Source organism: Narcine bancroftii, chromosome 3, assembly GCF_036971445.1.
Source record: "Narcine bancroftii isolate sNarBan1 chromosome 3, sNarBan1.hap1, whole genome shotgun sequence".
In the NCBI taxonomy this organism is placed as follows: Eukaryota; Metazoa; Chordata; class Chondrichthyes; order Torpediniformes; family Narcinidae; genus Narcine; species Narcine bancroftii.
The window spans coordinates 153,736,525-153,762,348 of NC_091471.1; the positions used below are offsets into that span (position 1 = coordinate 153,736,525).

Here is a 25,824-nt window from a genome sequence, read left to right on the forward strand (position 1 = left end):
TTTGATGCTGACTCTCATGGAAGGCTGGCCCTCCATCTTCAATCTGGCACAAACTTGAACTTCAGCAGCAGCAAGAAGTGCCAGCAACATATTCCCCAGTAGAGAATGACCTTCCTTTATATCTGGCTAAACAAATTCCCTTTGTGGCTTCATCCTTTTGAGCTCTACAATGTCCTCCAGCCGAACAACCCTCTTAAAGATCTGGGATTCTCCAGCTGTGGTTTTTTTTTATTTTACATGTACATCCCCAACTTACTTTGCCACATCATTGATAGATGTGCCTTCAAACTTCTAGTCCTCGAATCATTGTTTCCTCCCAAAACTGCTCTCCTCCACTTACACCCATAATACCCATCAAACATTTGGTCAGTGGTCCTAGTATCACCTCTTATGCCTTTGGACATCTCCTTCAGTAAAGGTGGAGTATATAAATGTAATCTGTTAACATTTCAGGGTCACTCATTTTTCGGTGCATAATTTGAGATTTTATCTGAAATTGCCAGTGTTTGACAGGATGCTTACTGAAAGTATTCTGAAGGGGAGCATTTAATTTACTGATATAATTGTGTAATATTACACTTAACAAAGCCCATCCTCCATATCTGAACTCTGTTAATGTTAGCTTCTTGTACATCTCTCATCCTGTTGCACCACTGGCAATCATGCTCACAACTGCCAGAGTTCAGCTCTGGATTCTCTTTCCAGAAGAAAAATGATTGAGAGGTTTTGGGAGATTGTTTGGCACAGCACTTGTGAAACTCCCTGGAGTAATTCTCTGCCTTTCCTACTCAAATGCAGATTGTAAGTGCCCCTGACTGAGTTCTCTGCATATTGCATACATTAATTTCTGAAGTTTTCGGCTGCAAGTTCCCTAAACATAGAAGTGCAAATTCAGTTGAAGGCAGTGATGGTACCATACATTTTGGATGACATTATTTTTTAAATGTGATTTTTTTAAATAAAATATTTACCACATGGCAGAAGCCGACTCTGGCCATTTAAACCTGTGCCACTGAATTACACTCAAATTAACCTACAACTCCATACGTTTTGGAAAATGGGAGGAAGCCAGAGCACCCAGACAAAACCCATAAGACAAGGGGGAGAACGTACAAACTTCTTACAGACAGCGCCGGATTTGAATCCGGGTTGCTGGCGCTGTAATAGTGTCGCGCTAAGCGTACCACACCTCTCAAACAATCAGAACAGAGATGATCTAAGACAGGATTTACTCCTGAAAAAGGGTCTTGATGCTGACTGATGGTCATTTACAATGTCATTTTAATTGAGTGTTACTATTGCACAGACAAATCCGTTGCATGGGGCGGTATACACAAAAGTGCCGGAGAAATTCAACAAGGTACACAGCATCTTTAGGAAGTGTTTGCACTACCAATATACCACATTAGACTGAGAGTTGGGATTAATAGGCTTTAATCACCATAAAACATCAGCATGTCTCATATGTTGCTGGCCCAGTTCCAAAGCAGGTACTGAGGGAGGGGTTTGGGTGTAACAGCTTTTGTGGGAATTCTGAGGAGAGGAGTCACAGGTACAAGGGTGGGCTAGCCCATATGGTACATTCATACAGACAGTGCTAATAGCTATTCAGTGGTTCCACCACAGGAAGTAAAGGTTAACCAACGTTTCGGGCCTTAGACCTTTGTCAAGATATGAGCAAAGAGCAGGCAGGTGCCTAAATGAAAAGATGGGGAAGGAGCAAAGAAGACAGAAAAAGAAGCAGGGGGATTAGCCAGGCTAATAAGTAAGAGGGCATTGGTGTATACAGGTAGCAGGGTAGAGGAGAGAAAAAGCTGAGGTGAAATGGGGAGATGGTAGCTCTCTGAATGGAGAGACCAAGGAAGGGGGTGAAAGCTGGGGTGTAGTGTTAGTTCATCACATCACCACACCATTTTCAGGCTGGTTTGGTTATATACACTCACTTTAAACCATATCCCACCTGAAGTCAGAGATATAGCTGAATATGCTAACATTTCAAAACATGAGCAAGAAGAGGTGATCAAAGCAATGCGGATTAGGCAGCATATTTGTTTATTTATAGGATTAATATGCAGAGGCCTACAGAATTAGTTCAACCCCACAATAAAGGCCGAGGAGTTTGAATTCAAGTAAATAATTGCATCTAGATTTAAGAAAAAAATAAGTTCCATTAAAGGTGAACATCAAAATATTTGGTTTTCTGTAAACTTTACAAACAACTTTGGTGCAGGAGCAGACCTGAGTATTCAAATGACAAATGCTTGGTCTGAAATTGGGCTTCTTTCATTTTTATGCAGTGCTTACCATGGACATGTGACATCTTTGATTGACATCAGTCCCTACAAATTCCATAAACTTCACGCAGGTCAGAAGGAGTTTGTCCATGTTGTAAGTATTGGTAAGAGTTAAACATTCCAGCTGTTTGCAAATGTGTCAGTGAACAAATAGAGTCGTAACATGTAATTCATTTGAATAAGTATTTAATTACTTCTACTTTTACAACAGAAACTTAGGAAACTTAGTCATGCCAGGCTCCTTCCAGATATAGTTGAGAACTGAGACATATGCAAGACGGGTCTCCTCTCTTACTGCTGATCTGCTAAGTAGCAGTTGCAGCTACAGTGATGTTAGTGTTTACCTTTAGTTTACCTATGCTGAGCAAAAAGAATCTCAGACAACTTACTTTTTTTGATTTGTAGCCCACTGGATTGTGAAGAAACACAGATTCGGTCTAGAGTTGGGCTTTGCTCGTGACTCCACAAGTTCACACATGGAACATGATCTTGGGAGGGGAGATGGCTGGTAATTGGGCCATGCTCAGTGCAGTTAATCTTTATGCTAGTAAATTAACCAGCACCTTGAAAAACATTGAAGGAATTGAAAAGTAAGCCAAGGCAAACACATTTGTTCATTTTGCGAATCATATTTTACTGAAAAAGTGCTTTATTTCTATTCTGCTGTAAGCCGCTGAAAATATATATAACAATCTTACTCCTTAAGAGGTTGAATGCCATGCAGCTTGGACAGCCAAGACACATGAACTGTTGAAACTCTTTGAGACTCTGCCGCTTTTGGGTTGGTAAAGAGGATTTGCGTTTGTCCTTATTTAGGCACCATCTCCAGATATCTACAGAGGAAAGTACAAGGAGGACCATCCTGATCCTGCCTCAGCTTATGCAGATGAAGTAAAAGTGCTGATTCAAGAAGCCAAAAAGAAAGGTCGCAAGGTTTGTAACCAGTTGAAAAACATTATTTCTACCATTGTGGGATTAACAGTCTATCTATTTTTCTAGGACTGAATTCAAAATACTTTCTTTTTAAATCTTTTTATTAATCATATTATAGGTAAACAATACATGAGGAGAATAGGATACATAGGAACATAGGAAGTAGGAACAGGAGTAGGCCAAAAATGGCTTACTATTATTGATACATAATCAAAAAGGAAAAAAAAATCGCTATCTGACATCATATGATATAGCATATTGCATTACACCACAATTAAGGAATACGTTCAGATCTCCTCAAAATGAAATCTTCGAAAAAAGAAAAATGTTATTACGTAAAACACCTCCGAATCTAAGAAAAAAAAATGCTAGGCAGCCTATCCTGAGAATTTATTAATAAAAATTAATCACCAACAAAGAGAAAATTAATAAAATTAAATGTAGTCCAGACAGGAAAATAATTATACTAAGTCATGTGGAAATAATTTATAAAAGTCTCTTCAAATTTAACAGAAGTATCAAATGTACAAATCCTAACTTTCTCTATGACATAATTTGAGAGAACCATTAAGTCCAAGTAGGTGGATTAGAATCTTTCCATTTAAATAAGGTAGCTCTTTTAGCTAACAATATAGAAAAGGTTACAATCCACTTCTGGATCTATAATTCCAAAAATAGCAGTTAATGGGTTATGTTGCAAACTAATATCCAGTATAGCTGACCAAGTCTTAAAAATATCTATCCAATACCTCTCCAACATAGGAAATGACCAAGACATATGAGTTAGAGAAGCCATCATCTATCACAAATAGCACTAATGTTATAAAAAATATGGGTCAATTTATCTTTTGACATATGAGTCACTTTAAACTGAATCAAAGAATGACGAGCACATGTTGAAGAGCTATTAACCGATCCAAAAATCTTCTCCCATGATTCCTCTAGAAAATGTAACTGAAGTTCCTCTTCCCAGGCCCTTTTAATTTTGTCATTAGAATTTGATTGCAATCTTAATAACTTATTATAAATGTTACCTATTAAACACTTATGAGAAGGCTTCAAATGAAAAAAAAGTATCAATCAAATCCGGTTGCTACAATGTTGAAAAGTTAGGCAGTAAAGTATTCAGAAAATTTCTAATTTGGAAGTATATTAAAAATGTGACTTAGGTATATTATATTTATTGGATAATTGTTCAAATGACTTCTATAAACAAATCTGAAAAAAATATTCCTTTAACTCTTCAAAAAGAGACTTGATCAATTATAGACAATTGAAGAAAATAATTAAGAGAAATGGTACTAGATAAAATAAAAAATTTCAAGTCAAAGAACTTTTGAAATTGAAACAAATCTGGAAAGCGTAAAAGAAAGAGCTGTTCCCAATATAGAGGCTACTGAATACCTCTACACGGAATTCAATTCCAAATCTACCCAATAAGCCCATTCAAATTTATCAGAATAGTAGATTCTGAAAATAATACAGCAGATGTTAACTGCTCAATAATAGAGTCAATGATTAGGTAAAGCCATACCACCATCTTTCTTCAATTTCTGCAGATGGAATTTAATCAATTTGGCATTCTTTTTATTCCAAATATAAGAAGGTATTTCAGTGTCAATATTATCAAAAAAAGATTTTAGAATAAAAACTGGGACTGCTTAAAATAAATGCAAAAATGTAGGTAAGATTATCATCTTAATAGCATTAATACAAACTATTAAAGATAAACCAATGGAGACCATTTAGAAAGAGATTGTTTCACATAATCTATCAAAGGAAGAAAGTTAAATTTATCTAGATCTTTAAATGTTTTGGTAGTTTTAACACCAAGATAGGTAAAATTATCTTTAACTACTGTAAAAGGTGTATGATTATAAAATGGTGCATGCATATTTATTGGGAATAATTCACTCCTAAAAGATTCAATTTATATCTAGAGAAACCACCATTTTGGGAAAGCAAAGATAACATTGGAGGAATAGATTTCTCAGGATCTGAAATATATTCTAAAAGATCATCTTCATATAAAGAAGCTTTATGAATTCCATCTCTGCTATTAATTCCCCGAATGTCACAGAAATCCCAAAGTGCTATTGCTAGGGATTCCAAAGCTAAATTAAAGGATTCCAAAGCTAAATTAAATAATAAAGGGCTAAGAGGACAACTCTGTCTAGTTTCTCAAAATAATCTAAAAAGTGAAGATTTTTGATTACAGCAGCGGCTGGAGTTTGATTAAATCAAATTAATCCAAGAGATAAAACGAGGGCTGAAATTAAATTAAAACTTCAAACAGATATTTCCATTCCATGCTATCAAAAGCCTTTTCAGCATATAACAACACTACATATTCTGGAGTTTTAAGTGATGGGGATAAATTATATTAATTAATCTCTGGATATTAAAATGTGAATATCAATTCTTTATAAACCCTGTTTAGTCTATAAAGATAATCTGAGGAAGAACATTTTCAAATCTATTAGCTAATATCTTGTAAAGAATTTTAGAATCCACATTCAATAACGATATTGGTCAATAGGAAGCACAATCAGGAGGGTCTTTATCCTTTTTAGGAATTAAGGAAATTTTCACTTTATAAAATATCCGTGGCAAGGTTCTAAAAACATTAGAATCACTAAATTACTTACAACGTTAGGGGGAGGGTAAGTGTATTAGCAAGACATTTTTTTTAAAAATCAATGGTATAACCATTCGGACCTGGTGCTTTTCCAGACTGAAGGGAGGAAGTTGTTTTAAAAATTTCTATCTCTGAAAATGGAGCTTCCAATAAAAATTGATTATTAAAAAAATTTTTAGCGATATTCAACCATGGCAGGAATCTATCCATAGATACAGAATTGTCAGGAAATTCTGATTTATATAAATCAGAATAGAATTCTTTAAATGTCTTATTAATTTCAACATGATCAAACACAGTGCTACTGTCTTTTTTACGAATTTTAGTAATCTATTAGCCACATCTGATTTTAATTGACCAACTAACAATTTACCTGATTTATCCCCATGTACATAAAACTGACTTTTAAGTTTAAGAAGTTGGCTTTCAATAGGGTATGTTTAAAGTAATCAGGTTGCCTTTGAATTCTACCCTTTCCTTATAAAGATCTGCATTAAATATCCTTGAATATACAGCAATTGCATCAGGCACAATCTGTTACCAAGGGAACTAATCGATTATTAACAAAGAAATAATCAGTCCTAGAATATTGATGATAAATGTGAAAAAAAGAAAATGCTATCATTAGGGTGCCATATATCAACAAGTCCATAATCTAACAAAAAAGAATTGATAAAGGTAGCAGATTTATTAGCCAGCATTGGATTTGAAGAGGATCTGTTAATTAATGAGTTAAGGCAGCTATCTAGGTCTCCACCCATAAGTAGTAAACTCAACAGGAAAGCAAACACCCACCTAAAAAATTCTGGATCATCAACATTCAAAGTGTACATATTAATTAGGGCAATTTTCTGATTACACAGTGCACCAATAACTATTAAAAATCTACTAGTAGGATCTGTGGTCACATTAAAATGTACAAAGGGAACATTAAAGCCAATAAAAATCAATACACCTCTAATTTTAGACTGAGTTGAAGAGTGAAATTGCAAAACCTTCCAAATTTTTTTAAAATGATGCTCGTCCTCTTTACAAATGTGTCTCCTGCACAAGAATAACATCAGCATGGAACATTTTAAACATTTAAAAACATTTTTACATTTAACTGGGTTATTCCTGTCATTAATATTAAAAGAAACCAAATTTTTAACTTTAATTTTAAATTTTAAATCTTTTAAAATTATTTTAATAACTATTTAAAAAAACATATTTGATGCACATGTGTGGACTACATTCGAAAGGAGACAGCAAAGTGTGGCTAAGACCAGAATATTGAAACAATGCAAATAGCAACATGAAAGGAATTGTATCAATAGGCTGCCCAGTGAAACAAAATCTCTAAATAGCCCATCCCCCCTTCGCCCAAGCCCTGATAAAAATCTGTCCTGGAGAAGGACAATATGCTACAGGTATTAACCCAGAACCCATGTCTCCATCTGGCAGGAGTCCAAGATTAAAAGTAATGTTTGTTCCCTCAACAGTAAGATAAAACAAACTAATGAAATTTAAAAATAAGAAAAAGACAGGATGGACTATCTTAAAAAAAAACAAGATGATGAAACACAGCTTCCATTTTGAATTCATCGAATAAACTTGAGTAAAAGAAACCATAATCCAACAAATTGACAAATATCATAAATAAAAAAATACTCAAACAAAGTTTACTACATTTAAATCAGGTTCAATAAAAAAATTTAAATTAAACTATACAAAAAAAAAGAAAACATAGCAAAGTTTGAAACAAAGCTAAACCTGTTAAATAAGTCTATATTAAAAAAAAACCAAAAGGAGGAAAAGAAGAATCACACATATTCAATCAGTTCAAACCATTGTTCAATCAAACTACATTGCAGATTTTAGCATAAGATTTCTTCAGCTGTATCAACCACACAGCCAGGTTAAAGTGTTTGTGTTGATTGCGAAGTAGTTGAAATATCTTGCAGAAATTTCCATGCATCATCAGAAGAAACAAGCCATTTAGGAGATTATCCTTTGGAAAGGATACTGAAGGGAGGAGTGATATTGCTTACCTTAAAGCTCAGACATAACATCTCTGCATTTAGCAGAGATTTCCTTTCTGAAGCTCAATGTGCTCGATCCAGAAGTGGGGGGTTATTCAAAACGCTCTGGAACATCTCAGCCAACATGTTACTAAAGAATTTGCTTGCATCAAATGTTTCTATATCTTCAGACAATTCAAAAATACAAAATTCTGTCTTCAACTTCTGCTTTCCAAGTCAATAGACTTTTCTTTATATTTTTCCATCGCACCTGTAAGCGTAAAACTCCAATTCCTCTTTCCAGATTGATTAATCTTCCATCAAAGCGTTCACAGTTCCCCTAAGATCAGTGAGCTGTTTATCAACTTCTCTAAGTGAATCTCTCATACTTGATACAATTCCTTCCAACTTCTGACTTGATTTTGGTACATGTTCCATCTTCATTTCCAGCCTAGACAGCCCTGATAACAGCTTCAAACACATCTTTTTTTCCCATTTTTACCTTCCACAAAAGGTTCTCCACTTCTCGTCGTCATCCTCAGAGGTCATAAAACCATAAAACAAAAAGGTCCACTTTTGCTCAAAAGTTAGAAGTATAAAGATTATTTAAAAATGGGAAAAAAAAATTTAAAGATTGGACCGGTGCCTTCAGCAATCTAACCCATGCTGTGCCCGCAGGAGACTCCTCGAATGAATTCAAAATTGCCTGCGTAACAGAAGTCTTAAAAATCTGTCTCAATTTTTTTTAACTACCAGATCTGGTTTTGATGTTTTTGAAATAGGATGTATGGACCTTTATTTCTTTGCAAAAAGATTTATCCCATGCTTGCATTATTTTCTATGATCTGATCAACTACCAAAGATGCTATAACTTGAAATGGGTCTGAGAAAGTGAAAAATTCAGTTGAGCAATGTCAAGTATTTTGATTAAAAGTCACTTCATTTTTTTGGGGGGGGAGGCATAGTAAAGTGTAAAAATGCTTCAGAAAAGATGCAACTTGCTGCCTTTACGTAATCTAAGTAATTTTTAGTTAAGAGATTTGGGATGAGAGTGAAATGAAAATCTTAGTCCAGTACAAAATAGTTCTTCATTCAGTGTTGATTGGTAAGACCACTTGGACAGAACCAACTTCACTGGATGTTAAAAAAAAAGATTAAAACAAATGTCATAATGGAAGCTCTTTTTATGAGCTTAGCAATCAAGTGATCTTTACTCTTTGTCAAGCTCTTTGTCAGGATACATGTTTTTCATTGAGGGCCAGAAATAAAATTTGTTTTATTCCCACTGCAAATTGGGGAATGATGGAAAACCAAGTGGAGAGGATACATGCTTTTGTAAATGTTTCCAATGTGCCCTCAGAGAAATGGCAAAGACTGGAATTTCATTCCCATAGGCTTCATACTAAATATGACATTGCCATCTGATACATCATGAAACTCAAACTGATTTCTTCCTCGTACTGCAGAAGCAGCGGGGAAACCAGGACAGAGGTGTTCAAAAGCTCCGCTTCATTCATAGGCTTTGAAGTGTAAATAATAAATGGTCCTAATCCTGTCACTGCATGTTACTGGTGTGCTAAATGATTTGACCAAGAAATGCTGAAGGAACTAAGCAGGTCAGACAGCATCCCTGGGAAGATATGGTCAGTTCAGATCTGAACCCTTTGTCAGGATGAAGATAAAATAGGTAAAATTGGATGAAGAAAGGGGAAAAGAATCTGGAGGGGAAAGGGGGGCATCCAATCCAGAGATGATAAAGAACAGAAGGTATGGGAGGTGGAGAAACAGAAGGAGAAACCATAACTAAGGGAAGGGAAAGAAAAATTAGAGAGAGGAAGAAAAAGAATATGTGTGGGTACATACAAGATGGGAACAGTGGAATCAGATGGGGGTGGGGGTCACCTAAAATTAGAAAAGTCAGCGTTCATGTCATTGGGTTTAAGGGTGTCCAGGAGGAATAGAGAACCATAGAACCTTTCACGTGGAAAACAGGCCATTCAGCCCTTCTAGTCTGTGCCAAAACATCATTCTGCTAATCCCATTGACCTGCACCCATTCCATAACCCTCCAGACCTCTCCTATCCATGTATCTATCTAATGAATTCTTAAACGTAAGTGAGCTCATATTTACCACGTTATATGGCAGCTCGTTCCACACTTCCACAACTCTCTGAGTGAAGAAGTTCACCATAATGTTCCCCCTAAACCTTTCACCTTTCTCCTTAAAGCCAAGTGCTCCTGTTTTCATCTCTCCTAATCTAAGTGGAAAATGGCTACTCACATTAACTCTGTCTATACCTCTCATAATTTTGTAAACCTTTATGAAATCGCTCCTCATTCTTCTATGTTCCAAGGTATAGAACTTTCCCTGTAACTCAACACCTGAAGACCCAGCAACATCCTAGTAAATCTTCTCTGCATTCTTTCAATCTTACTGATAGCCTTCCTGTAGTTGGTGACTAAAACTGGTCTCAATGCTCCATAGTCTGTTTGTGGCCCTGGATGGTGGTGAGGAAGGAGATGTAAGGACAAGTTTTGTACTTTCCACGGTTACAGTGGGAAGCACATTAGTGGGTGGAAGGGAGGGAAGAGTGGACTAGAGAATCTTGAAGAGCCAATCCCAAGTGAAAAGTGGAGAAGGGAAGATGTTGCTGGTAGATTGATCGTGCTGAAGTTTGTGGAAGTGTCAGAGGATCATGTGGAGGCTAGTGGGGTATAAGAGTGAGTACCTGGGGGACTCTGTCCTTGTTCTGCCTGGGGGGCATGATGTAAGAACAGAACTATGAGAAATGGTGGATATACAGGTGCATGCTTTATCAATGACAAATAGGACAAACTATCTTTATTAAAGAAACTTTTCATATGTCCTGGAGAGGAAGACTTCTTCTTGCGATAAAGAAAGTGGGCATTTCAGATGTCCACAAGTATTTTCCTCTTTCTCACCACCTTCCCCCCAACACAGAACAAGGACAGAGTTCCTCTAGTCCTGAATTTCCACCCCCACCTACCTCCACATCTGACACATTATTCTCTGACGCTTTCATCAACTTCTGCTTGAAAAGTTTAGACCTGCAATGCTGTCTCGCCATTTCTACCCACGGATGCTGACTGATCTGTTGAGTTCCTCCAGCCATTCTTTGTCTGTTCAAGATTCCAGCATCTGCAGCTTTTGATTTTCTCTGTTGTTAATGAGTTAGTGTTTTGAAATTACCTCAGAGCCTGCTCCTTGAATATCAGTCACATATTCCAGCAAAGTTACAACTGGAGAATCGGAGGAACTCTGAGGAAATTTTAATTTGATATCTTGAGGTATTGATTGTACTTAAATATGAGGCAAGTGATTTGTGGCAGTTTACATTTTGCCAGTTGAACACACTCCAACACAAGTATTTTGATTCTTCCAGCATAATATTTACAAAATTTTATCGGGTATCTCCCCTTTCACCAAATCACTTGTCCCAGCTGTCCATCCTAAGGTTAAGTAGATCATGACTATTGTCTTTCTTTACTAATGGATAGTTTTTTTTCTTTTTTTCTTCCCATTTTGTTGGATATTTTCACAGGTAACCAGGATGTTGGCCAGCCACAGAGAGGGTAACGACTAATGCCACATGTGTCAGTAGCATCTCTGGTGTGCACTTGAAGCACCAGCTTGCTCTGTTACTCTCTAACTACCTGATCAAGGCCAGAGACGTGGTTTATTTCCAGGAGGACCATCTGCTGTGGAACTCTGATATCCAGGGAGGCCTCTTAACCTTTTGCCTGGTATTTGATAACTTTCTAAATACAGACAGATGAGTTGGGAATCCATCTAATGTTGGAATGTGAGCAGGTACAATGTACCAGAATGGATTCTGCCAAGGAGCTTCGAATGAAACAGGTTTCATATAACATTTTTTGTCAATTATTAAATATTTACCCAATTGCTGACAGCCTTTCCTTAGCCTAACCAGTCCAGGGTTGAAATTCCATTACAACAAACAAAGCCAATTAAAAACCTTGTTGAACCAGCACACAAAGAAATTTTGCTTGGAGCTGTTAACCGATGCCTTGAATGTAGCAGGAATCCGGGATTTCAACCCTTGGGACTGAAAATCTGTTTACGAAATTTTCTTTTCAAATGGTCCTACAACTTTGAAGAAACAGTGGAAAATCCTGGTGACCAGAGTTTGCTGAAGATTCACAGAGCCATCAGAATACCTTGCTTCTTTTATAGAGATTGTGGAGCGATTAACCATTCTGTCCCATGGCTTAAAACTGAATGGCTGGGCCAACTGGTTCCTTTTTGTACAGTGAAAGCTGGAGACGTGTGGTTTTCATATCATCTTCTTTTGTATAGATGGCTGCATTTATTGCTGAATCCATGCAGAGTTGCGGAGGTCAGATAATCCCACCACCTGGCTACTTCCAAAAAGTGGCACAGTAGGTACATAGTTTGTGATTCTCTTTAAGGATAGAAGGCTCTTTAAAAATTTCAATTTACTTTGTAGTTAAAATCCTCTCTTTGTCTTAAAATAAGTGTGGATGGGATGATTAAAAAGCACTTCCCCAAGCACTAATGCATGTGTTAGAGTGTCATAATGTGATTATGCTTAAGGTATTTTGCAGGGAATGTAACCTCACAGCTTTTGCCTTTTAAGAAGCAAGAGTGCGCCGGTAACCAATGCCTTCTGATGCCATTTTAAAATTGTCTGAGGAAGTAATGGTGTCAAGGGTAGTACTCTTTAAAAAAAAATTAGTAGCATGTTATGGCCTTGTGACCATTCACGCCTGCTCCATCAATTCATCAGAATCACGATGATCTATTTACCTTGCTGCCTGATTTTCATATCCATTGATTCTTCTAATATGTAGAAATGTATGAATAACTGGTTGAGAGTTATTTCAGTGATAAGTTCCACAGCATGCCCATTGATGTTGCAGAACCAAAGTGAAAATCTCCCACATTTTAACTTTGCATTGGCATTCTTAGATACCAGTTCTAAATCCTGTACTGTGATCCTCAATGGTTAAAATGTCAGTCACAGTTTGTAGTCCAAACATTACCGAATGATCATTTGAAATTAGCAGCATGTTGTTGATCTGCAGAAATACTTTCCAGTGTGTGGACTGGTTATGGAAGGATCTTTTTGCTGCTTATTACTTGTCATTCTGCATGGTTGCTTCTGTTTTCAGATACGTGCATAATGTTGGGGCAGTGTTCATAGCTGATGAAGTCCAGGTTGGCTTTGGACGAGTTGGGAAGCATTTCTGGGCCTTCCAGTTGCAGGGAGAGGACTTTGTTCCAGACATTATGACCATGGGCAAACCCATTGGAAATGGACATCCCATGTCCTGCGTGGTAACAACCAAGGAAATCGCAGAAGCATTTGAAGCAACTGGAATTGAATATTTTAACACAGTGAGTGTTTGAAAGTTCTAGTTGAATACAAATAGTGTAGCACATCAAGTGTTATGCTGACCATAAATATCCTCGAGGATTGGACAGGGCAGCACAAGATTGCTGTTTTGTATGTCACCATTGATCTCAAATATGTTTTCATCCTTTGATGAGAGAAGGAGAAATCAGGGATCTTGGAAACCAAAAATTCAGCAGTGACATAACCCTCCACAAGTTCCACCGTATTCCACGTGATCACATCACCAGTCACATCTTCCCATCCCCTCCTCATTTTTCAAAGGGATCACTCCCTCTGAGTCTCCCTCATCCAATCAGCCCTTGCCACCAATTGACTCTTGGTACCCACTCCTGACACCAGAGGAAAAGCCTCTGTACCTCACCACAAATTGTGGCCCCAATTTGTCCTTCCAAGTGAAGCAACACTTCATCTGTGAATCTATAGGGGTCATTTACTGCATTCAGTGCTCCTGATGCAGCGTCCTTTACATCGGGGAGACTGGACGTAGATTGGATGATCATTTCATTGACCATCTTCACTCTGTCTGCTGCAACAGCAAGGACCTCCCTGTGGTCAACCATCTTAATTCAACAAGTCTGCAGACACTGTTGGTTGAATTAAAAACACAATGCTTGAGAAACTCAGCAGATCAAGCAGTGTCCTTTATATAGCAAAGATAAAGATACATAACCAACATTTTGGGCTTAAGCCCTTATCAAGGTATTGGAAAATATCGGCAGGTGTCCAAATAAAAGAGTTAAGGGGGCGGTGTGGTCGCAAAGGCAGGAGGTAATAGGTGGAGAAGGGAGGGAGGTGACAGCAGCAAGTAAGGGGAGGAAGAATGGCTGGGTGAATAGAGAGGAAAGGGGAAAGAAGAGCTGGAAGGGGGGGAGAGGAGAGCAGGCAAGCAGAAACTGGAAAAATCATTAATGCCATCTGGCTGGAGAGTGGCCAGACGGAAAATTAGGTGTTGTTCCTGCAATTTTTGGGTGGTCTTGTCAGAATAGTACACAAGGCCATGGACAAGACATGAGTGTGGGAGTGTGACACAGAACTGAAATTGTGGGCTACTTGGAGGTCTCTGTCATTGGTGCAGACAGAGCAAAGGTGCTCAGCAAAGTGATCTCCCAGTCTGTGTCCAGTCTCTCAGATGTAGAGGGTCATCGAATGTAGTAAATCAATCCTGCGGATACACAAGTGTTGCTTCACTTGAAAGGTCTGTTTGGGGCCCTGGACTGTAATGAGGAAGACTTAATGTAAAGAAATACAGAGGCAACAACTCAAACCTCTAGTTAACCATAGAAAAGATAGACTGATTACAGTTTGATGGACAGATGAGACCAAGATTAACCTATATCAGAATAATGGCAAGAGCAAAGTGTGGAGGGCATGAAGGATCTGCTCAAAATCCAAAGCATACCACCTTTGCCATGATTTGCTTCTTGCAGTGCAGCCTCTGCATTTCTGTTCATGAAGTCATCAGTGGACAGTAGTTATTGACACATCCATACCTGCCTTCTGAAGAGTCTTTCTAATCTGTTGGACTCGTTTGGGGATTTTTTTTCATTATTATGAGAATTCTATCTTCAGCAGTGGACGTTTTCCTTGGAATACCAAGCTCACCAGTGCACTCTTTCTTCTTAATAATATTCCAAACAGTTCATTTTGGTAATTCTAGGGTTGAGGCAATGTCTCTTACTGTATTATTTTTGATTTTCAGCCTCATAATGGCTTCATCGACTTTCTTTGACACAACTCGTCCTTGTTGCAAAATAGCAACTAAATATTCCAAAGGCAATTTAAAAACTTAGAAGCAAGCCCAGCTCTCTTAAACCTGCACCAATGAAGCAATTAAACATACCCGAGTAATCACAAACACCTGTAAAGCCAAATGTCCCAAACATTACGCTGCCCTGAAATGAGGGGACTATGTATAAAAAGTGGTGTCATTTCTACACGGTCAAATCAAGATGTATTTAAACATGGCTGGTGCCAAGAGGGGGCATTCATGGCATGGCCTTCCCCCTTGCGAGGTGTTATGCCCATGATCCCTTGCGCTTCATGGTCCTCACCTGTGCCCCCACACACCACACACACTACATCAAACCTGCCCCCGCCCAAGTCACTACCATGCGTCAAGCGTCATTAGCATTCAGCTTGACACATGCTAGTGACTCTCATACAATAAAAGCAGCGATTTTGGCTGCTACGTCAGAGGAGGTTTACATCCGCTCGGCAGATGGGCCACCACCAGCACCCCCACCGCTGACCAAGTCTATGACTGCCAGACTGTGCCCCATTCAGGCAGGTAAGCTGCACCAGCATTCCCCCCCCCCCCCCCACACCCCACTAAGCAAGTTTACAACTGTCCGACTGTGCCCCGGTTACCTTAATGCCCTCCTCTAATACTCATTCTGGTGCCACGTTCTGGTGCCAACCCTTATACAAATAACCTTAAATAAAATCTTGAATGTGTTCATTAATCACATGTGAATTGTTTGATTACAAATTTAACACTGTGGAGCACAAGGACAAATAAAGGAAAAAAGTGTTCTTTGTTCCAAACATTATGGAGGACACTGTAGCTGAAAAGAAGACATGCCAAATTTAGAGCAATTGGGATGGCAGAAGAATGGTAGCTGGTTGACAGTCAGGAGAGGGAAAGGGAACAAGCAGGCAGTCCAGGACCCCCTGTGGCCATTTGCCTCAATAACAAGGACAGTATACAACTTTGGATACTTTTAGGGGTGTCGACCTACCAGGGATAAGCCACAAGGATCAGGTCTCTAGCACGGAATCTGGTCCTGTGGCTAAGAAGGGAAGGGAGAAGAAGAGGCAAACTTTAGTGATAGGGGATTCCTTCATTAGGGGAGCAGAGATTCTGTGGAAGAGATCAAGTATCCCAGATGGTATGTGGCATCCTGGTGCCAGGGTCTGAAATGTTTCAGATCGAGTTCACAGGAAGGATGAGTACTTAGATGTCATGGTGCATGTAGGGACCAATGACATGGGTGGGAAGGGTGATGAGGTACTTCAAAGAGAGTTCAGGGAGTTAGCATAAAGTTGAAGGACAGGACCTCTTGGGCTGTGATCTCCGGATTGCTATCTGTGCCACATTGCTAGGAAATAGTAGAATAATGCAGCTTAACATGTGGGAAGGTTTGCTAGTGCTGCTCCAGTGGGTTTAAACTAGATTTGCAGGGGAAGGGGAACCAGAGTGCCAGAACAGATAGAGGAGTGGAAGTGGTAAATAATGATGTGAAAATTGCATCATTATAAGTCAACAGGTTGTATGTGGTGGAAATTGTCTCGGGTGCATCTATTTCAATGCAAGAAGTATTGTAGGAAATGCAGATGACCATAGAGCATAGATTGACACATGGAATTATGACATTGTGGCATTTAGTGAAGCTTGGTTGGAGGAGGGGCAGGACTGGCAGTTCAATGTTCTGGGCTTCCGTTATTTCAGATGTGATAGAGCAGGGTGGGGGGGGGGGGGGATGAAACGGGGAGAGAAGTGGTATTGTTCTTCAGGGAAAATATCACAGCCGTGCTCAGGCAGGACAGACCAGAGGGTACGTCTTTTGAGGCTCTATATGTGGAGCTGAGGAAAGGGAGAGGTATGACCACACTCAAGTGGTGTTGTATTATAGACTGTCCCATAGTTAATGGGAATTGGAGGAGCAAATCTGTAGAGAGATAGCAGACCACTGCAGGAAATATAAGGTTGTGATAGTAGGAGATTTTAATTTTCCACCTATTGACTGGGACTTTCATACTGTAAAAGGGCTGGATGGCTTACAGTTTGTCAAATGTGTTCAGACAAGTTTTCTATATAAATATATAGAGGTGCCAACTAGAGAGTATGCAATTCTGGATCTCCTTTCATGGAACATTTTGGGTCCATTGATAATAATGCCATTCATTGGCTTGGCTTCGCGGACGAAGATTTATGGAGGGGGTAAAAAGTCCATGTCAGCTGCAGGCTCGTTTGTGGCTGACAAGTCCGATGCGGGACAGGCAGACACGGTTGCAGCGGTTGCAGGGGAAAATTGGTTGGTTGGGGTTGGGTGTTGGGTTTTTCCTCCTTTGCCTTTTGTCAGTGAGGTGGGCTCTGCGGTCTTCTTCAAAGGAGGTTGCTGCCCGCCAAACTGTGAGGCGCCAAGATGCACGGTTTGAGGCGTTATCAGCCCACTGGCGGTGGTCAATGTGGCAGGCACCAAGAGATTTCTTTAGGCAGTCCTTGTACCTTTTCTTTGGTGCACCTCTGTCAAGGTGGCCAGTGGAGAGCTCGCCATATAACACGATCTTGGGAAGGCGATGGTCCTCCATTCTGGAGACGTGACCCATCCAGCGCAGCTGGATCTTCAGCAGCGTGGACTCGATGCTGTCGACCTCTGCCATCTCGAGTACTTCGACGTTAGGGATGTAAGCGCTCCAATGGATGTTGAGGATGGAGCGGAGACAATGCTGGTGGAAGCGTTCTAGGAGCCATAGGTGGTGCTGGTAGAGGACCCATGATTCGGAGCCGAACAGGAGTGTGGGTATGACAATGGCTCTGTATACGCTTATCTTTGTGAGGTTTTTCAGTTGGTTGTTTTTCCAGACTCTTTTGTGTAGTCTTCCAAAGGCGCTATTTGCCTTGGCGAGTCTGTTGTCTATCTCATTGTCGATCCTTGCATCTGATGAAATGGTGCAGCCGAGATAGGTAAACTGGTTGACCGTTTTGAGTTTTGTGTGCCCGATGGAGATGTGGGGGGGCTGGTAATCATGGTGGGGAGCTGGCTGATGGAGGACCTCAGTTTTCTTCAGGCTGACTTCCAGGCCAAACATTTTGGCAGTTTCTGCAAAGCAGGACGTCAAGCGCTGAAGAGCTGGCTCTGAATGGGCAACTAAAGCGGCATCGTCTGCAAAGAGTAGTTCACGGACAAGTTTCTCTTGTGTCTTGGTGTGAGCTTGCAGGCGCCTCAGATTGAAGAGACTGCCATCCGTGCGGTACCGGATGTAAACAGCGTCTTCATTGTTGGGGTCTTTCATGGCTTGGTTCAGCATCATGCTGAAGAAGATTGAAAAGAGGGTTGGTGCCAGAACACAGCCTTGCTTCACGTCCAAAGCCCGCTGCGCAGCTCAGACGGCAAAGTCCTCCTCAGCGACAAGATCTCCATCCTCAACCGATGGTCAGAACACTTCCAATCTCTTTTCAGTGCCAACCGCTCAGTCCAAGATTCCGCCCTGCTCCAGCTCCCTCAACAGCCCCTAAGGCTAGAGCTGGATGAGGTTCCCACCCTGGATGAGACATATAAGGCAATCGAACAACTGAAAAGTGGCAAAGCAGCAGGTATGGATGGAATCCCCCCAGAAGTCTGGAAGGCTGGCAGCAAAACTCTGCATGCCAAACTTCATGAGTTTTTTAAGCTTTGTTGGGACCAAGGTAAACTGTCTCAGGATCTTCGTGATGCCACCATCATCACCCTGTACAAAAACAAAGGCGAGAAATCAGACTGCTCAAACTACAGGGGAATCACGTTGCTCTCCATTGCAGGCAAAATCTTCGCTAGGATTCTACTAAATAGAATAATACCTAGTGTCGCCGAGAATATTCTCCCAGAATCACAGTGCGGCTTTCGCGCAAACAGAGGAACTACTGACATGGTCTTTGCCCTCAGACAGCTCCAAGAAAAATGCAGAGAACAAAACAAAGGACTCTACATCACCTTTGTTGACCTCACCAAAGCCTTCGACACCGTGAGCAGGAAAGGGCTTTGGCAAATACTAGAGCGCATCGGATGTCCCCCAAAGTTCCTCAACATGATTATCCAACTGCACGAAAACCAACAAGGTCGGGTCAGATACAGCAGTGAGCTCTCTGAACCCTTCTCCATTAACAAAAAAAAAATAATGCCATTAGTTTCAAGTTAATTATGGAGAAGGATGGATCTGGGCCTTGGGTTGAGATTCTCAATTGGAGAAAAGCCAATTTTGATGAAATAAGAAAGGATCTAGAATTCCTGGATTGGAATAAGTTGTTTTCGGGCAAGGATGTGTGAGGTAATTGCAAGACCATAAAAGGTGAACTTTTGAGAGTACAGAGTTTGATTGTTCCTGTCAGTAAAAGCAAAATTAAAAGGCATAGGTGTTACGAGCCCAGAGGTCCTCAAATACCAGCAGCAATAGATATTCACAAAGACAAATGGTTACTTATACAAAAGTTGCTTTCAATTATCTTTAAACATGGAAACAGGATCAAACTTTACCTTATTACTATTAACTTAACTAACCTAACTTAACCCCCTTCTAATTCTAAGCGGACGTGTATGTAATGTGTGTGTAAGTTTAGAAAAGTTCTTTGATTCACTTCTCATTCCTACAAGTTTACTGGTTGCAGGTAATTCTTATACTGAACACAAAATTTAACATTTATGAAGTTCACCAGGCTTTGGTGCTTGAAAGGTAAATGGTTACCACTCAGGAAGATTCTTTTCAGTTTTCAGAGAGAGATTTATTGTTTGCTGGACACCCACAGCTGATTCCTTGTAACCACCACTTCAGGGTCTTGCCGAAGAAACTTGCCCCATCAGGGTTTTCTTTCAGGTCACCACAGAGTTCCTTTTTGTTTCACTTATTCCAAGTGAAACATTAGGCATCCAGTCCTCTCCTCTTGTGTGGACCTTAAGGGTCCAGGCTGAACTAAGCACTCACAACCTGCCTTCCAAATGAGGTTTTCCACAAGCTTTCCAGCTTCTCGTGTTCCAGTTCCAGCTGTTTGACAGCTGTTCTGTCAAACTGCAGAACTGATCTCTGTCTCTGTCTCTCTCTCTCTCTGTTTCTCTCTGTCTGTCTGTCTGTCTGTCTCTCTCTCTCTCTCTGAGAAAAAGCCTGTTTGACTCTCTCTGCTTACAAAACCACATGACCCTCTTAGAACAGCAGTTCCACTCCAGACAGCCTGTGGCTTTGAGAGTTCTTTCATCTGTTGTATTTTTATAAACAACAATCCATTAGTGACGTCTCTTGGGCACTGTCCAAAACTTTTTGCAAAGGTTCTTGGCGCTGGCCTGTCCAGCACGAGTAGAGCTCCAGTATTTTAAATAAGATCTGTTTTAAAGTGTTTGTATGTGACCTACACTAAAAAGAACCTGCCCCAATTTATCTCCCAAAAATATATCTATATACAGTACAAACACAACATAATCTGTCACATAGGGAACCTTGGTTTTTGAGAGACATTGGGGATCTTGTTCTGAAGAAGAGAGAGGTGCATAGCAGGTGTAGGCATTATGAAGAAAATGAGGTACTTGAGGAGTATTAAAAATTGCAAGAAAAAATTCAACAAAATCAGGAAGGCTAAAAGAAGACATGAGGCTGCTTTGGTAGACAATGTAAAGGAAAAACTGAAGGGTTTCTACAGGTATATTAAGAGCAAAAAGATAGTAAGGCACAAAATTGGTCCCTTTGAAGATCAGAGTGTTCGGTTATGTATGGAGCCAAAGAAAGGAGGAGATCTTAAATTTTTTTTTTCTTGCATCAGTATTTACTCAGGAAATGGGTACAGAGTCGAGGAAAGTTAGAAAAACCAACAATCAGGTCATGAACTGATACAGGTTAAAGAGAAGGAGGTACTTCTCAAAGCAAATAAAGATGGATAAATCCCCAGTTCTGACGTGATATTCCCTTGGACCTTGAGGGAGGCTAGTGTAGAAATTGCAGGGGCTCTGGCAGAAATATTTAAAATGTCCTTAGCAACAAGTGAGGTGCTGGAGGATTGGAGGGTAGCTCATGTTGTTCTTTTGTTTAAAAAAGTCACCAAAAGTAACCCTGGAAATTATAGGCCAATGTGCCTAACATCAATAGTAGGTAATTTATTGGAAGGTATTCTCAGAGATCGGACATACAAGTATTTGGATAGTCAAGAACTGAATGGTAATAGTCCACATGGCTTTGTGTGTGGTAGGTCATGTTTAATCAATCTTATAGAATTTTTCAAGGAGGTTACCAGCAAATTTGATGAAGGAAAGGCTGTGAATGTTGTCTGCGTGGAGTTTAGTAAGGCTTTGGACAAGGTCCCATATGCAAAGCTAATCAGAAAGGTTCAGACGCTCGGAGAGGTGGTAAACTGGATTTGACAATTGGCATTGGGAGAAGTCAGAGTCTAGTGGTGGATGATTGCTTCTCACACTGGAGGCCTGTGACGAGTGGTATGTCTTAGGGATCACTGCTGGAACCATTTGTCATCTATATCCATGATCTGGATGATAATGTGGTATGTTTGATCAGCAAGTTTCCAGATGACACAAAAATTGGGTGTTGCGGACATTTTTCTAAGTGTGCAGATGGATGGATCTAGGCCAGCTGGAAAAATTGGATTAAAAATGGCAGATGCAATTTAATATAGACATGTGTGAGGAGTTGCATTTTGGAAGGACCAACCAAGAAAGGACATGAACAGTAAATGGAAGGGCCTTGAAGAGTGTGGTCAAACAGAGAGATTTGGGAATACAGATACATAATTCCCTGAGTCTAGCATCACGGGTAGAAAGGTTATAAAGAGGCTTTTTAGCATATTGACCTTCATCAATCAAAGTATTGAGTATAGGAGTTAGGATGTGATGGTAAAGTTGTATAAGACATTGGTGAGGCCAAATTTGGAGTATTGTGTGCAGTTTTGGTCACCTAACTACTGGAAAAGATCAATAAGATGGAAAGAATGCAGCAAAGATTTACTAGGATGTTGCCCAGACTCAGGAACTGAGTAATGGGGAAATGTTAAATAGGTTAGGACTTTTTTTTTCCATGGAGTGTAAAAGAATGAGGGGAGGTTTGTAGAGATATTCAAAATTATGAGGGATATAGACAGAGTAAATGTAGATAGGCTTTTTCCACTGAAAGTAGGTGAAATACAAACCAGAGGACTTGGGTGAAAGGTGAAAGGGGAAATGTTTAGGGGAACATTAGTGGAACTTCTTCACACAGAGAGTGGTGGGAGTGTGGAATGAGCTTCCAGGTGAAGTGATGGAAGTGGGCTCAATTTTAACATTTACAAAGAATTTGTCAGATACATGGATGGGAGAGGTATGGAGGGCTATGGACTGGATGCAGGTCAGTGGGACACGGCTGAAAAATAGTTTGACACAGACTAGAAGGGTCTATTGAATTCTTAAAGGATAGATGCTGAGAAACTTTTTATCATCTGAGGAATCAGAATTAGCATTGTGGAGGGGGAGATTTTACTATCTCCACATATGGGTCAGCTTGGGATTCAGAGGGTTGTAAATCTTTGGTATTCCCTCCCCTAATCACTGTCTGGGATCAAAAGCTTCGTCAATTCTAAGGGAACCAAGGGGTAGGTAGAGAAGGAGAACTATTGTTCTGTCTCATTTGTTATTATTGCTCAAAACCAGTTATATTCACAGAAAATTAGCCGAACTTGGTATCCAAGGAAGTGGCCAAGCCTTCCAGTTCAAGTGAAGCTGAGGGTACACAGTCACCATTTGGGGAGGAAGAGACCAAGCTAAAGCTTGGGAGCAGCCACTGTAAGGATCTCTTTCTTGACTCTTCAAATGGTCCCTGTTGATATTTCAATGATATGGATGCCCATGACCTTGCATAACTGACCTAAACATCCTGTCACAGTGGCATTTCTCTTTAGGGCTCTGCATCTAAATCTCAAATAAGTCAAAAATCACCAATGCGCTAAGAGCACAATTTCTGCATCAGTTCACTGCTGTGCCACTGTACTGAGTCACAGAGTGGCATTTGGGAAAAGTGGATCTGGGGAAAGAGGGCCAGCAACCAGGGTGTCCAGTTGGAGCCTGTCTTGCATGGGTTGTCTGAGTTTGCTCCCAGGACTGGGGTTTGTGGAGGTTCGAGTGGTGCAGGATGACCTGGTTGGATTTGCTTCAGGAGGCTCCCTTAAAATTTGCAGAAGCAAACAATAACTCTATTTTATCAAACAATGTGACCCATTTTCCTAGGTAACATCTCAGTCAACATGTTTCTAAAGCATTATCACTCGAACCTCCACAAACACCAGTCCTGGGAGCAAACTCAGGCAACCCATGCAAGACAGGCTCCAACTGGACACCCTGGTTGCTGGCCCTCTTTCCCCAGATCCACTTTTCCCAAATGCCACCCTGTGACTCAGTACAGCGCACAATGGAAAGTCCAGTGGACAAGCACTGGAGCTACTGCAGGAGCAGATGCTCAGCCAAGTGATGATCAGCATGCTGCATGACCACTCTTTGGTGACAGTGACATAGTGGGTAGATCTGCTGCCCATCTCTTGTGCTGTCTATGTGAGACCTTCACGTGACAGCCTCCTACTTTCTAAAAGCGTGTGAGTTGTTAAGTTGATTGACTGCCGTAGATTGCCCTTTGTGCATCAGTGAATGGTAGAATCTGAAAGAATTGATGGAAATGTGAGGAGAATAAAATAGGATTAGTGTAAATGGGTACTTGGTCAGCAAGAACTGTGTGCTATAGAGATTGCTTTTGTGCTGTCAAATAACATGATATGTATCACCCTGTTAATGGCAACTAAGACTTTTAACCAAGCAAGTTATCAGCAGTTTATTCCTTTGTTGTTTGACAAAATTGTTTGGCAGTTTAAAAAGTCAAACTCTAGTAAAGCAACATCATCCTTCCTATATTTTACCAAACTGATTCACCAAGTTGAAGCAATTAGCTTTCCATCAACTCCCCAACCACAAATAACAAATATTCAAAATAAACAAAAGGGTAAGAAATTAACTAACATTTTCACACTGGTGAAGTTTAGAATTGTGATTAGGCAATTGGATACATTATTAAGTTGTTTTATGTTAAAATGTTAAACAGTTCTCAGAAAAAGAAACAAACACAGCTGTTCGAGGTTGAGATATCGTGCTTCTAACCTACCTGTCGTTATTTCAGTTTGGAGGTAACCCAGTCTCATGTGCCATTGGTCTGGCAGTTCTGAACATTATTGAGGAGGAGGATCTGTGCGGCAATGCAACAAGAGTAGGAAATTACTTGATGGATTTACTGAGAGAACAACAAACCAAACATGAACTCATTGGGGATGTGAGGTAATATTTGTTAAGACAACACGACAGTAACCTGCCATTACGTATTCTCTCAAAACACACGGGGTTGTGTGAAAGTTTGAGTAATTGGGCAACATGGGTTTAAAAGGCTGGAATCAGCTTCTACCATGCTGTAAATTCTAAAATTTAATTTTAAAATAAAGCTTAATGTCATTAAAATACTTTTAACAAAATCTAATTGGTGACAGTAAATCAGGACTTAATGCACAGTATCTACTTTTGTTGATAGGCAACTGGTCAGTGCTGTCCCGAGACTCAGATCTTAAAGCCGTGTAGTGCCAGGAGTTGCCTTTGATATCTGTTTCCATTATCGATGGTTTCATGTGGCTTTAGCCCAATCCAGGCCTGTAAATCATCCATTTTTAGGGGGGTGGGGGGGGGGGGGCAGGATGTCATATTCTCACAGGTGCTGTGAATAGACTTAAAAACTGGAATAATCCCAGTCCAGCCCCACTTCTATCTTTTTCGCTGAGGGTAGATTGGTGAAGAAGCTGAATGTCCTGCAGAATTCTACAAAAGCCAATGTTTTGGGATAGTTTTCATGAGGGTCCAGTGGTCTCCATAAACTTACTGACCTCAATTTTGATTACTAGCCCTATACCGAGGAGGATAATCTGTGCAACTCTCACGTAGCTGCTGTAATGATCTTAATATTTTTTTCTTGTGGCAGAGGTGTGGGCTTGTTTGTTGGCATCGACCTGGTTAAAGACCGCAGGAAGAGAACCCCAGCCAAGGCAGAGGCACAGCACGTAATCAACAGGTAACAAGTCAAAGTCTTTTGTTTAGTTCAGTGCTAAATGAAAGCCCCAAAGCAACAAGCAGTTAGTAATCTAAAAACAATCTGCTGGAGGAATTCAGCAGGCCAATCAACATTAGTGGGAGAAAAGGAATAGTCAACATTTTGAGCTGAATCCCTTTATCTCGTTGAAGGATTTCAGCTCAAAATGACAACCATTCTTTTTCTTCTCCCACTGATGCTGTGTTCCTACAGCAGATTGCACTGGGCTTCAGATTCCAGCATCTACAGTCTCCTTTGCGTCTCCTATAGTTCCTATGGCTGAAGGGATGAAACAAGAGTACCATGCTTAAAAACTGCAAGGCATCCAAAATTTGTTTCCTCATTCAGATATTGTAAGCACTGCTGGCAATGTTAACATATTTACTGTAGTACCCATCCAGGATGCTGTTAAAAATATTTTGAAATATGCAGTAGTTGTCATGGGGATAAAGTTTGAAAATGCAGCGTTTGAGGTGGCCACTTCCTGATGCTCATTCTTGCTGATGTAAAACCAAATTCAGCTTCTCATCTCCACTTCAATGGTGCTGCCAAACAGTGGAGCCAAATGGGATCCTCTCCAGAATCTTCAGTTGGGGAGGGAATTCTGCCTTTGTTGAGCCAACTTCCTGTTGGAACTTAGATCCTGGACAAATCTCAAGTTGCATTTATCCGACAGACTGGGATCCTGTTTTGGGGTGAATCTC

General features: G+C 40.1%; 1 protein-coding gene and 1 long non-coding RNA gene across 3 annotated transcripts in view; one reads left to right on the plus strand and one right to left on the minus strand.

Annotated features, from left to right (window-relative positions):
- Positions 1–24,318, minus strand: part of LOC138757696 (uncharacterized) — a 35,079-nt gene extending 10,761 nt beyond the window's left edge. The window contains exon 1 of the long non-coding RNA XR_011353836.1: positions 24,155–24,318. This is a non-coding gene — a long non-coding RNA (uncharacterized lncRNA). The remainder of the gene's footprint in view (positions 1–24,154) is intronic.
- LOC138757693 (ethanolamine-phosphate phospho-lyase-like) overlaps positions 1–25,824 on the plus strand; it is a 50,657-nt gene that overhangs the window by 14,642 nt on the left and 10,191 nt on the right. For both annotated transcript variants that reach the window (XM_069925407.1, XM_069925408.1), the window contains 6 exons: positions 2,298–2,388; positions 3,111–3,227; positions 12,205–12,287; positions 13,041–13,266; positions 24,170–24,324; positions 25,013–25,102. In XM_069925407.1, coding sequence (XP_069781508.1) covers positions 2,298–2,388; positions 3,111–3,227; positions 12,205–12,287; positions 13,041–13,266; positions 24,170–24,324; positions 25,013–25,102 — 762 coding nt within the window. The remainder of the gene's footprint in view (positions 1–2,297; positions 2,389–3,110; positions 3,228–12,204; positions 12,288–13,040; positions 13,267–24,169; positions 24,325–25,012; positions 25,103–25,824) is intronic.